The sequence below is a fragment of the Prionailurus viverrinus genome, chromosome C1 (assembly GCF_022837055.1).
Source record: "Prionailurus viverrinus isolate Anna chromosome C1, UM_Priviv_1.0, whole genome shotgun sequence".
Lineage (NCBI taxonomy): Eukaryota > Metazoa > Chordata > Mammalia > Carnivora > Felidae > Prionailurus > Prionailurus viverrinus.
Genome location: NC_062568.1, coordinates 1,419,733 through 1,433,782, shown reverse-complemented (window position 1 = coordinate 1,433,782; position 14,050 = coordinate 1,419,733). Strand labels below are relative to the sequence as shown.

Sequence of the window (14,050 nt, the reverse complement as noted above, 5' to 3'; positions counted from 1 at the left end):
TTAAGAAAGAAACTTCTATGAAAAACAATTACTGCTGTAGTTAAGGTAAGAATTATGAAATTAAGAACTTCTGGGAATGCCTGGGTGGCTCAGTCAGTTAAGTGTCCGACTTCGGCTCACGTCATGATCTCGTGGTTCTTGGGTTCGAGCCCCGCGTCGGGCTCTGTGCTGACAGTTTAGAGACTGGAGCCTGCTTCAGATTCTGTATCTGCCTCTCTGCCCCTCCCTTGCACACGCTCGCTTGCTCTCTCTCTCAAAAACAAATAAACTTTAAAAACAGAAAAAGAACTTCTGACTCTGGGAAGGCTGATTCTGTACCTGGGAGGGAGTTGGTGCTTTCCCAGGACACAGTCCCAATGAACTGCCCATCTTCAGTTCTGCTTCCTTCACGGTGTAGCTGTCTGGCACTACAAAGAATGTGGACAACATGATGAGTGTTATGAATTCCTACCTCTCTGGGAAAAATAACATACTGAAATCAGTATTTCTTTGCAAATCAACAGTGTCAAGAAAGAAAAAAAATGAGGTGCACTCCATGCAAAGAGATTACCTATATGATAGTTAAGTTTGATTTTCAATTTCCACACTCTAGAGTTATCTGTACAACAATGCTAAGAGATAAGAGGCAGCTATCTATAAGCCACTGTTTACACGGATTCAAAGCGAGATATTCCCCACTGATTCATGAGTGATGGACCAGCCTCTTCCACATTTAAAGCTGCTGTAGTGACCGCCATTGATTATTTAAGTCGAATGACAAGGTGCATTACAGAGGCGAGAGCAAAAACTGTTTCACAACTGCTCTCACGATAAAATGAGCAACACAAATAAAACACTTTGACAATAAATCTAGAAAGATAGGACTCGATCAAAACAACAGCCTAAAATGAGGATCAGCTTATCAGAAAGGCAGGCGTTTTCCTTTAGACGACACAAGTGTCTGAATTTCTGGTTAAGATTTTCTGTAATATGTGAAGATGGCACTGGGACCATAAAATGTCCTAAAAATTAGTTTCCAAAAGGTAAATTTAAGGATGTTAAGCACTGGAAGCATTACCGGAAGTTAAGTGTTAAGAAGGACCAATGGCACAAGTGTGCGTAGGTTCTGAAGGCTCCCGCGATTTACCTGGACAGAGAAGCTTCCCGTTTCTACCAATAGGTCTCAAACAGCTGTTCTCAGCTAAAAATAAAAAGAAGCTGGTTAGTGCACCAAACCAAACTAAGGAGAGATGCTCTACTGTGTTAATTAGCAGAAAGGTACAATGAGCTACAAGACAAAACCCCCCAAGTACAGGCAGCGTTCACTTCGCGGGAGCGAGCACCAAGGGAGTGCCGGTCAAGCTGAAACAGCGCAAAGCCAGCCTAGTAGCCATGAGGGCCACTGCAGACGTCCTGTGACCTTTCAGCACTGTCGTTTAAAAAACATTTAAAGGGGTGCCTGGGTGGCTCAGTCGGTTAAGCGTCCGACTTTGGCTCAGGTCACGATCTCACTGTTCGTGAGTTCGAGCCCCGCGTCGGGCTCTGTGCTTACTGCTCAGAACCTGGAGCCTGTTTCAGATTCTGTGTCTCCCTGTCTCTCTGACCCTCCCCTGTTCATGCTCTATCTCCCTGTCTCAAAAATAAATAAAACGTTAAAAAAATTTAAAAGAAAAAACAAACAAAAAACAAAAAACATTTAAATCTCTGTTGGTTATGAGTGTATAGTGAAATTAAAACAAATAGTAAAACTAATATTTAAAACACTAGAGAGGGGCGCCTGGGTGGCGCAGTCCGTTAAGCCTCCGACTTCAGCCAGGTCACGATCTCGCGGTCCGTGAGTTCGAGCCCCGCGTCGGGCTCTGGGCTGATGGCTCAGAGCCTGGAGCCTGTTTCCGATTCTGTGTCTCCCTCTCTCTCTGCCCCTCCCCCGTTCATGCTCTGTCTCTCTCCGTCCCAAAAACAAATAAACGTTGAAAAAAAAATTTTTTTTTAAAAAAATAAAACACTAGAGACCCTGAGAATACTTTTTTTTTTTTTTTTTTTTGTAAAAAACATAGCAAGACGAGTTTACACAGGGCTCTCTTCTTGTCGGAGAGCTTACAATCCGGAGGGGGCATCTGGTCTATCCCCTGGCAAACGTTCATAGTCTAAGTTGGATCTGCTTCCAAAATTTCCTACGTTGTGCTCAACCTCATGAAGTCCTCCAGGAGCTCCTTTTTTTTTTTTTTTTTTGAAGTTTTTTATCTATTGATTTTGAGAGAGAGAGCCTGAGTGAGGGAGGGGCAGAGAAAGAGGAGACGGTGAGAATCCCATGGCACTGGCAGTGCAGAGCCCGATGCAGGACTTGAACTCACAAACCGTGGGATCATGATGTGAGCCAAAATCCAGAGGTGGCTGGTTAAACAACTGAGGTGCCCCTCCAGGAGCTCCTTTAACGTGAGGTTCTCTGCCAGCGCCACGTCCTCAGGAATGTCGCCATCCTTTCTGTCACAACCACTTTCCTCACATTCATTCACGTCCTCTGGCTGCACATCTGGTCTCTAGAGCTGCGCAGTGCCATCGTGCCCACGGTTAGCTACTGCTATCCCTCTGTGTACCTTCTTGGCTGCACCCTCATTTTGTGGAGCGATCGGTTAGCCATTACTGCAGAAAGCGCGCAGGTCGCCACAGAAGGGGGGACAGATCGCACGCTGTGCTGCGGTGAGATGAATCCCTGATCATGAGGCACGTCTGCTGTTTAGGCAGTGATCTGTGCAATGAAGGGCGAGTACCAAGTTCGTACTTCATGCAATTACTCAGTTAATGTCCAGTGTAACTGGCATTTGAACCATGTTGCCGGGTGGCTGATGTTACGTAATGAGCCACGGTAACTGACACTCGTGCCCACTGCCTACGTGTAAAATACATTAAGTGACTTTTATGCTTATTAAACGGATGAGGCCCCTACTTTTGTGGGGGTGAGGATTCCTGCTTTGTGGGGAGGAGCCCACCAGGTTTTGAGTCCAGACAGAATTCTTAAATGGCCAGATGTGAGTAGGGGGCTGGGAGGATAAGAACAGCATGGGCCTTCCCAGCTCACACTCTGCCAGACCACAGCAAATCTCTGAAATTCTGGAGTTCTCCATGTTACACGGTGGTAGTATGAAGCTAGCAAACAATTCTAACACAAGTTTCTTGACAACTGAAACAGCTTATGGAGAGTTCTTCAACTTAAAAACATGCATTTTATTTTTTTTTTTAATTTTTTTTCAACGTTTATTTATTTTTGGGACAGAGAGAGACAGAGCATGAACGGGGGAGGGGCAGAGAGAGAGGGAGACACAGAATCGGAAACAGGCTCCAGGCTCCGAGCCATCAGCCCAGAGCCTGACGCGGGGCTCGAACTCCCGGACCGCGAGATCGTGACCTGGTTGAAGTCGGACGCTTAACGGACTGCGCCACCCAGGCGCCCCAAAACATGCATTTTAAATACCACCTCCTTAAAATAGTCCCATTTGATTCCACGAGCTGCATCGCCTATGTGCCAGACCCGCTCTAGAAGCGGACGGTGCGGCGGGAAGCGGAACAGCTATGGAGCCTGTGCTCAGAGGCTCGGCTGCCGGGGAAAGAGGTGCAGGTAGGGCCCCAGCGCTACAAGGGAGGTACGGGGTATCAGGACAAAACAGACAGCAGTGCAGACCGCGTGTTCCGGGATGACGGGAAGTAACATTTCTGCTGGGGTAACTGAGTGAAGTGAGTGAAGAGGAGGGAAGGGGACAGAGCTGAGGGAGGAGACAGCCCTGAGAAGTTGGGTGAGGTGCGGCACAGCTGGCGCACTGGAAACCCAGAAAGCCAGCACGGGGAGTGTGTTGTGAATAAGCAGAGGAGGCGACCAGAAAGAAGTCAGAGGCCGGGGTCAGAGGAGGCCAGGTCTTGGAGGAGAGGGCGGGGAAGGAGGCTCCAGAGAGCTGGGCGGAGAGTGATACGATCGGATTCGCATCCACTTAAGAAGATCACTTGCTCAATGGAGAACGGCTTGGAGGGGAGCAAGAGTGAAGGAAGGGAGGCCGGTTTCACGGAAGAGGGTGAAGTATTCATTTTAATAAACCAAATGCTTTCAATGTGAGGTGCAGGTTACAATAAAACACATCCAGTTTACGTGTACAAAGAGTCTGATTTAAACAGTGAGCAACCACCTGCAAACGGAGCTAGATCAGCCACATACCTCAAATCCCTCATGTTACCTTGCAGTCAACCTCCACCCCCAATCCGATTTTCCATCCCTGTAACTACAGCTTAGGTTTTCTTTTTTGAAAACTTCATGTAAATGGAAGCGTAAGAATACGAACTCTTCCGCGCCTAGTTTCTGCTCTGCACTCCGAGAGTCTACATGTTTCGCAGGTGGTGGTTGTTTGCGGCTCTTACTGATGAACAGCATCCCTCTAGAAGGCTACACCGTAGTGAGCTCACCCGTTCACGGGCGCGTGGGCTTCTGGACAGTATCCCGTTTTCGTTACGAACACTGTATAGTGTTTGTAAGGATAGGTTTGAGTTCTCTTGGGTAAGCACCTAGGACGGGTAAGTGAACGTTCAAACTCATACTAAGCGGACTCTCTACCAAAGTGGCTACCGCTTTACACCCCCACCAGCACCAAGCGGGGGCTGCACAAACCCCACATCTTCGCCAACACCGGGTTTGCCAGTGACCGTAAGCATCCCGCTGGGTGTGCGGTGCTGTGTTGTCACGGTTGCAGTCTGATGGCTGATGACACCGAGCATCCTTCCCCGGGCTTCCTGGTCATCCACAGAGAGACGTGCTTTTATAAAGCGTCCTCCCAATGTGGGGTTGGGCTGTCTTCTGATTACGGTACAAGCACATTTTATGTGACCTGGATGCAAGTCTATTGTCCAATCTATTGTCCAATGTGTGTTACACAAATTGTTTTCCTCGCAGTTTGTGGCCTGTCTTTTCAAATGTCTTTTTTTTTTTTTAATTTTTTTTTTTCAACGTTTATTTATTTTTGGGACAGAGAGAGAGACAGAGCATGAACGGGGGAGGGGCAGAGAGAGAGGGAGACACAGAATCGGAAACAGGCTCCAGGCTCCGAGCCATCAGCCCAGAGCCTGACGCGGGGCTCGAACTCACGGACCGCGAGATCGTGACCTGGCTGAAGTCGGACGCTTAACCGACTGCGCCACCCAGGCGCCCCTCAAATGTCTTTTAAATACAGAGGTTTTAAATTTTAATGTTGCCAATTTGTTAGTTTTTTTCTTTTATGGTTTGTGCCTCTTGAGTCCTGATTTAAAAAAATCTTTTCCTTATGATAAAGTAACAAAGATTTTCTCATAAGTTATCTCCTAGAAATTGTATAGAAATGGTTTCAACATTTATGTCTATGATCCACTTAGAGTTAGTATTTTACATGATATAAGGCAAAGCTAGAGTATCCAGCACCTTACCTTGAAAATATACTCGTTTTCCCCAGGGAAACACTTTTGCTCTTTTGTTAAAAGTCAACGGATTAGGGGTGCCTGGGTGGCTCAGTCAGTTAAGCATGCAACTTTGGCTCAGGTCATGATCTCGTGGTTCCTGAGTTCAAGCCCCACGTCAGGCTCTGTGCTGACGGCTCGGGGCCTGGAGCCTGCTTCCGATTCTGTGTCTCCCTCTCTCTCTGCCCTCCCCCCTCATGCTCTCAAAAATAAACATTAAAAAAAAAAAGTTAACGGACTATACATATTTGTACCTATTTCTGGATTCTCAATGTGGTCCCAATATAAATATTTTAAGTTCAAAACCACATACAGTCTCTATTCCACATTCTTCTTAAAAGAGTCCTTTAAAAGTATGACAATTATTCTCGGCTCACTGACTGCAAAGAAACAGGTTACAGGCTTAGGCAGCTTGCTGCCCTATGTTTACTCCTATGCCAGCACCCACTGTCTTGATGCCTACAGCTTCGGACTGAATCTCGAAATCAGACAGGGTAACTCTTCCAACTCTGTTCCCCACCCCCACCCCCAAACTGTCAGGATACTCTAGGTTCTTTGCACTTCCATGTAAATTGAATCAGCCTGTCTATTTCTACACACACACACACACACACACACAAGCAAAACCCAATAGCATTTTGAGTGAGGAGGATGCATTCAATCTACAAATCGATTTTGGGAGAATCCACCTCTTAACAATGTCGTCTTTTCTGATCCAAGAACACGATACAGTGCTCCGCTTATTTAGGTGTTGTTTGACTTTTCACAACAAAATTTTTTTGTCGTAAGTATATATATACGTCTTGCACATATTTCGTTAAATTTATCCCCAAGTTTATCATGATATCTCATGCTATTATAAATGTCTTCTTAATCTCATTTTCCATTTTTTTTGTTGCTAGTAAACAAACAACGGACTTTTGTGTATTAATTCTGACTTCTTGCTAAGCTTGCTAATTTTAGTACCTTTTTAGTAGAACCCTTTAGATAGACAGTAGGCACATCAAAAGTGCTCACAACTGCTGCATTATGAAAATCAATTAAACACAATGACAGCAATTCATATCCACTAGAATGACTATAATCAAAAAGATACTTACAAACACTGGCAAGGATACGGACAAACAGCAATGCTGATACATTGCCAGTGGGGATGTAAATGTCAGCCACTTTGGAAAGTAGTATGGCAGTTTCTTATAAAGTTAAACATACATTTGCCACATGACCCGGCAGTTACAATCCTATACACCTACCCAAGAGAACTGAAAACATGTCCACACAGAGACTTGGATGTAAATGTGTACAGTGGCATTATTCATAAAACCCTAAAACTAGAAACAATGCAAATGTATATCAACTGGTAGATGAATAAGCAAAACGTGATCCATCTGTACCACTGAGTATTTAGTCAGGCAATAAAGGAACACACTTCTGGTACATGCTAAATCATGGATAAACCTCAAAAATGGTATGCTACGTGAAAGAAGTCAGACACAAGGGACTACAAACCATATGTCTCTGTAAGTCTACAGAGACAGGAAGTAGACGAACGGCTGTCGGGGTTTGGAATGCAAAAGGTGCATGAGGGATCTTTTTTTAAGTTTATTTATTTTGAGATAGAGAGAGAGAGAGAGAGAGAGAGAGAGAGCGAGCGAGCAAGAGTAGGGTAGGGGCAGAGAGAGGCAGGGAGAGAGAATTCCAAGCAGGCTCCACACCGTCAGCACAAAGCCCAATGCAGGGCTCGAACCCACGAACTGTGAGATTATGACCTGAGCCGAAATCAAGAGTCGGATGGTTAACCAACTGAGCCACCCAGGCACCCGGCATAAGGGATCTTTTTGGAGCAATGAAATGTTTGGAAACTGGACTGTGCTGATGGCTGTACAACTCCATACATTTACTAATCATCGCTGACACTTAAAATGCATATTTCATAGGATGTAAATTATACCTCGATAAAGCTGTTAAAGAAAACCTAATACTGAGTGAAGAGTGGGTTTCAGAATGTTATATTCAGTATGACAGAATTAATTTAAATGTGAAAATACACACAAACATCTCTATGTGGAAGCATAATATAGAAGTACAATACGAACACATACACTAGACACATACCCAAATCAGATACACTGGTTGCATCTGGGGAGGGAGAGGGACTAGGTCTGAGGAGCAGGACACAGAGAATTTTAACTGTATTTGCAATGTTTCAAACAACAATAAACACATGACAGAATGTTAACAATTGTCCATTTTGTGTGGTAGGTGCATGAATTTTCCCTGTTACTTATTTGAGACAGAGACAGAGACAGAGACAGAGAGAGAGAGAGAGAGAGAGAGAAAGAGAACATGCACGAGCTGGGGGAAGGGGCCAAGAGAGAGAATCTTAGGCAGGCTCTATGCTCAGCGCGGAGCCCAATGCAGGGCTTGATCCCACGACCCTGGGATCGCGACCTGACCCAAAATCAAGAGTCGGACGGTCAACTGACTGGGGCCATCCAGGCACTCCTGAATTACTTTTTGTATTCCCACAGTTTTTTCAACCAAAAATCAAAACAAAACTAAATTAAACCCCAAAACCCGAAAGCAAACGTAAATGATTACCTAGTTCCTTCATTAATTTTAATTCCTTTATGGCTTTAATTCGAATCTCATACACCACCTAAAATAGAGAAATGAACTAGTGACTCTGCGGGAGAACAACGGGAGGGGACAGCATGAGGTCATCAGTGTGCACGTAAACAGGTTAGCTGCCTTACCAGTTACTGGACAGGGTTTCGGCCTACTTGAAAAAAGATTTTTTTTTTCTATCCCTGAAATTCATTTTCTATCTTCTACCAAGTTAAAAATAAAAACTCAGATCTTAATAGTTAAGATTTTACCAAACTGATGTTAACTGGAGCAGAAAGAAGACACTTATGGAAAAACTTAAAGCAATTCTAGCTACAAAGGCAAAAAGCTGAAAACCCACTAACCTTTTTAATGAGAGCAAACAAAGAAAACAAAGTTAATGGTATTTATGTTAAGAATGACGAATTCAGGGCCAATGAGCATAGAAAATATAAAAATGTACAATGCTAATCCAAGGGCACTATTTAAATCTGTTTAAATCATTTTATCTATATTGGTTTTTTTTTTTTCCTTTTTGGTTTAGGCTAATTGCCTCTAGGGCATAAAACTGGAAATTCAGCGGTAAAGTGATGTCAGCGATCACGGACAGGATCCTCCCAGCAGCGCCCCAGAAGGTGCCACGAAGGGACAAGGACTGAGTAACCAGGACTCCCCAAAGTCCTCACTTAGGGTCAGGATGGCAGGTCTCTCGAGCTTCAGGGCACCAGCCTTGTACTGTCCCCTCTACTGTACCAACAAATATTAATGCACCGTAAGAAATTAGAGTATTTAAAGAAAACATTCTAACAGGTTTCTTTTGATGTTATAGATAAAAAAACCTCAATGAACTGAGAATATGTGAACATAAAAAGAGGTTTCCTGGAATGATGTTTAAGGAAATGAGGGTCACGGTCTTCAAGTGGAAAAGTGAAGAATCACTTTTAAGAGCAGCTGGCTTTATACAGAGCACGGAGTATAATGTAGAGCAAATGAAGATCAACAACAACACAACACAAAAGTAAAACATATATGCCTGGTTTAAAAAATAGAGAAAAGGTCGTAGGAAAACAACATTTTATATTTATCGAAGCCAGCAGATTCCATGAACTAATTAAATAGGCAAATCCTATATTCTAACTCCAGCCTCTAGAGGGAAAAAACGGCCCATATTTTCTTGAAATAAATATGCCACTGATACAGGTAAACGAGCAGTAATCAAATGTTAGTAATAAAATTTTTATTTCCTCCCCCCTCCCTTTTTTTTATTAAAGTAGGCTCAACGCCCAACATGGGAGTTTGAACCCATGACCCTGAGATCATGAGTCGCATGCTCTACTGACTGAGCCAACCGGGTGCCCCCAAAAGTTGATTTCTTTAGATCTAGAAGCCCACTAAGACAACTGTCCTGAAGACTTTGGGTACTGCTTTCCATGTCAAATTCTGTCCGACTAGAAAACCGTCCTCCAAACTTGAGGTGTAACCTACTCACTGTGTTCACAGTTGCTGATATTTTAACTTGCTTCTCCTCAGACTCCACCTCGCATAAATTTTGAACTTGGAGCCAGCTGGTCTCACTCGCACCAGTGAACCATTTCCCTTGTCTGAGCAGCAAACTGTAGGGAAAAAGACATTAAAAAAATGGGTTTTTACACAGCACTTCTACAGATCAGAAAGGATCGGAAAATTAACACTTTCCCTTATGCGCTATTTCCAAAATTCTGCAGGCATCTCTGACGTGACTGACTGCAGGTAACCAGGGCGTACGGAGCTGGCTTTAAGAAAGCACACTATCTTCTAGGGCAGCGTTAGGCAGTAGGTCTACAGGGCCTGTATTCAGGACTCCAACTATTCTTTGGCTCATACAAATAACCTGGTGCCACGTTTTTCGTCTTGTGTGTTGCCACCGTTTTCAAAGAGAAGTGTCAGAGCGCTTAGACCTGCACCTGGAACCACCAGGGAAGCCGGCCCAGGGCACGGAGGCTCGGTCTTCGCTTCTCCGTTCCCCAAGTCCTGACACACATATGTTATTTTTTTATAAAGGAACGTACAATAAACTTTTAAGTTAAATCAACAAAGTGCGGAAATAAATGCCTGGAAAACACTCGTCCCAAAGAGCGGTAGTAATAGATGTGATACAAAATAAAAGCGGTTCTGAGTGCCCTATGTCACGGCCACCATTACTGACAATACGGAGCCTGTAAAGTAAGCATATTCGCGGCACTGGTCAAGGAGCGAACTCATTTGTTGATGGCAACCTCAAGTCCTCAGTAGACGGAAAGCTGGTGGGTGACAGTGAAGGACGCATTGACCACGGAAAAGCACCACAACGGACGTGGGTGACAAGCGGAGAGACGCGGCACTTTGGAGCATCCGTGTGACTCATGGGGACCGAAGTTATAATTCCCGACATTAAGTGCCATATCTGGGCAGATGGGAGGGTCTCAGGAGTCAGAAAAAGGATTGTGATGAAAACTGGAGTTGCCTTCCGGGAATCTTGTGACAAAATGGACAAATTTAGCTGTATCTTAATATCCTCCTCATGAAAAAATTCAGGAACTTTGTGAGAATGTGCCTTCGGTTTTGTAGTGAGTGCTAATCAGAACTGATTTGTGAAGATTCTGCTTTATAAAAAACCAGACTATATCTCATCTACACCTATATTATCGACCATACTTACTGGAAAAATTAAAAAAAAAAAAACAACAACCCATTTCAGTATCATCTTTCCTCCAAGCTGCCTAACCCAGAACACTCCTGTATACAGTGCACAGAACACGATGTTTAGAAACAAAAGGAAAATACTGAACTCTTACCATTATTAAAATAAAGCTTTAGACTTCTAAGAGATAGAAAAACTATAATTAAAATTTCTTAAAAAGGAATTCTCTTATGTTTCAGCAAGCTACCTCTTATCATCTTTAGACTCCTGAACGAGAACCGAGCTCCCGTTCCCGAGGCCCTGTTCTCTGAACGTCTTCTTCAGATCTTCCTCGGGAATGGCGACCCAGTTCTCTTCCCCGACAGAGTCGGTGGTGCTGACGAAGAGGACGGCTACGGGCATTGCCAAGGCTGTGAGCACAGCCCGCACTTCTGCATTGGATGGGAACACACGTGGGGCCTCTACCAACTGCTGACACTTTTCCCCCTGGCTGCTTGCTGCGAGATGAAGAACATTTATGAGCACAGGCTCACAGTCGCTACCGGTTGGAATGTGGATGCCACCAACCTACGATGACAGCAAGACAAGTGTGAGTATAGTTTCTATCTGCCACGATCAAGTCAACAGAACAACACAGTAAAAGACTACTCTTGAAGAATTCTCATTCTTTTTCTTTTCAAGTGAAATACAGTTTTCACAAATGTCTTATATATATCAGAAGAACAACTCTAGATTTTTCCATTAAAACTTTCTCTTAGCCATTTTTTACTTTCTAGGAGAGAAATCTGGAGTGGAGACAGAGACGGATGAGTCCCCAGTAGTGGTAATAAAGCCTTGGGGAAAAAACAACAACAGAAAAAGAGCCTTGGAAATACAGGAGATGAACCAAGGGCAGTCCACCGAGTGGGTGAGACGCTCCTTGCCCCTTTCCTGACTTAGAAAACTCACTCTGCTCTTGTAGGTAACTCCTAGAACTCAGTGTAAGTATTTGCCCCCTTCTGAACTCCCTCAGGGAATATGCACAGATCCCTACTTCAGCACCCGGATCAGTACAATTATTTACACGGAACGCATGAAGGACTATTTACTTTTGAATGGAGCATCTGGTTCGATGGCACTCAATAAACGTCTCTTTAGCATATAACTAACACTGATTATACCTACAATTTATGAGACATTTCAGACTTTTTCTAAAATCTAGCTGCCTTCACGTATGCTGAATAAAGTTTTATTCAACAACTGAAAAAAACAGAACCATCACAAATATTTCTTCAATGTGTTTTTACCTCCACCCCATTCCATACAAAGATGTCTTCCCCATCCTCAATTTCCATTTCACACAGTGTCAGGTTATCTCCTAGGAAGAAGAGGCCATCAGTGAGACCATCTGTCACGATCACCAAAGACAACCGAACAAAAACAAAAACCTGAGACACTTAAATATTTGTTTGAAAAAGCATTCTCATAAAGGAAAATTAAGGAAAAGGCAGTCATAATATTATACTGGTATTATTTACCGTTACTCTTATCTTAAATTTTTTTAAACATTTATTCATTTTTGAGACAAAGACACATAGCACAAGCAGGGGAGGGGCAGAGAGAGGGAGAGGCACAGAATCTGAAGCAGGCTCCAGGCTCTGAGCTGTCAGCACAGAGCCCGACGTGGGGCTTGAACTCACAGACAGCGAGATCAGGACCCAAGCTGAAGTCAGACACTTAACTGACTGAGCCACCCAGGTGTCCCGATATTACGTTTATCTTTATTCTTCTCATCATACTCTTACGGTCGTTGTTTTTTTTTTTTCCATTTTATGTAAGCATTTCTGCACTGTTGTTATGTAAGCCTCCCGAGCACGAGAGCAGGGGAAGCACTGACCGTAATGAACACCGTACAAGAGTGAGCTTAGGCATCACATGGCCTGGGACCCAGCACTAATTAGCTATCTGTCCTGTGTGCCTCGTCCCCAAGCGTCAGTTTTCTTGTTTAGGAAATGGAGATAAAAGAATTTTGTGAAAATCAAAGGATACAATTTACAGAAAACTTATCTCAGTGTTTAGCACAGTGAAGTCCAAAATAAATGTCACTGCAGCTACTGCTATTACTATTGTTTCGTTGTTATTCACAGGTAGCAAATACTTTTAAGTTCTCAAAGTATTTTTGTCTGCTTTGCTACAAAATCTGTGGTAATATAAAAACAAAAATCCAAAGCCTCTCAAAAACTTGTTTTGGTGGAGAGGTGCCCTTAATTTGAAAAAAAATATATAAACCACGTCTGTGCTAGCAGAATTCACATAGAACATAAATCAGATAAATTAGTTCTTTGAAAACCGACAATGTGATGATAGCCTAGTTAAGGAAGTAGCAAGTGGGGGGACAGACCGGCTAAGAGAAGACAATCACAGAGGAGATGATCAAAATATAAATATACGTACGCGACGAGTTGTTGTATTTCAGTTATTTATCTTACCATCCAGCATCTGATAAACGTGAAGTCCTGCAGGAACAAGCTTTGCCACACTAAGCACCAGATCTCCTTCCCAAAATTCTAACAGCTACAGAATATTAGTGGAAGAAAACAGAACGATGGGAAGTAACATTAATTCCACATTTCCAGGTGAAAGAATCACACTGTGCAATTTTACATGTGTTTAGATGAAACGGGGAGCTAGCAAATGAATACACCCATCCCACCCAGCACCAAAAATGTGGCAAGGAGGCATCACTCGTTGCTAAATAAGCCAAATCCAAGGATGGTTAATCACAGCCATTAGCGACCGGAGAATGCTGCATACACAGTGAACGTGATGACCACCCCAACGACTGTACTTAATTCACGGGGAAGGCCACTTCCACGGGAAGGCACACTGATAGCATGCCAGCCCAAAAATCTTTGTCCAAAGAGCAAGAATCATTCGTTTCACTAGCACTGTGCAGGGAAAAGCACACACCAACATTTTTGTTAACTTGAAAGGAATGTTTCCCACTATAAATTCAAAAAGTAGCATTGCCAGTTTACAGAATAGTATCACCATGGATTTTTTTTTTTTTTAAGTTTCTAGATCTAAGACTCTGGGGACTGGTCATCTCACCAGGATAACATCGCCTGTAAGGGTCAGTCCTACTTCATTCCTCTCCACAATACCACAAGGTAGCTCCCTTAAAAAGAAATCTCCTCTTGGGGCGCCTGGGTGGCACAGTCGGTTAAGCGTCCGACTTCAGCCAGGTCACGATCTCGCGGTCCGTGAGTTCGAGCCCCGCGTCAGGCTCTGGGCTGATGGCTCGGAGCCTGGAGCCTGTTTCCGATTCTGTGTCTCCCTCTCTCTCTGCCCCTCCCC

General features: G+C 43.8%; 1 protein-coding gene across 7 annotated transcripts in view; it reads right to left on the bottom strand.

Moving 5' to 3' along the window:
- The window catches only part of USP40 (ubiquitin specific peptidase 40), an 88,380-nt gene that overhangs the window by 30,377 nt on the left and 43,953 nt on the right, over nt 1-14,050 (bottom strand). For all 7 annotated transcript variants that reach the window (XM_047871414.1, XM_047871411.1, XM_047871413.1 and 4 more), the window contains 7 exons: nt 13,183-13,267; nt 12,001-12,071; nt 10,962-11,281; nt 9,545-9,668; nt 8,050-8,107; nt 1,127-1,180; nt 319-407 (listed from right to left, as the gene is read on the bottom strand). In XM_047871414.1, the coding sequence (XP_047727370.1) occupies nt 319-407; nt 1,127-1,180; nt 8,050-8,107; nt 9,545-9,668; nt 10,962-11,281; nt 12,001-12,071; nt 13,183-13,267 (801 nt within the window). The remainder of the gene's footprint in view (nt 1-318; nt 408-1,126; nt 1,181-8,049; nt 8,108-9,544; nt 9,669-10,961; nt 11,282-12,000; nt 12,072-13,182; nt 13,268-14,050) is intronic.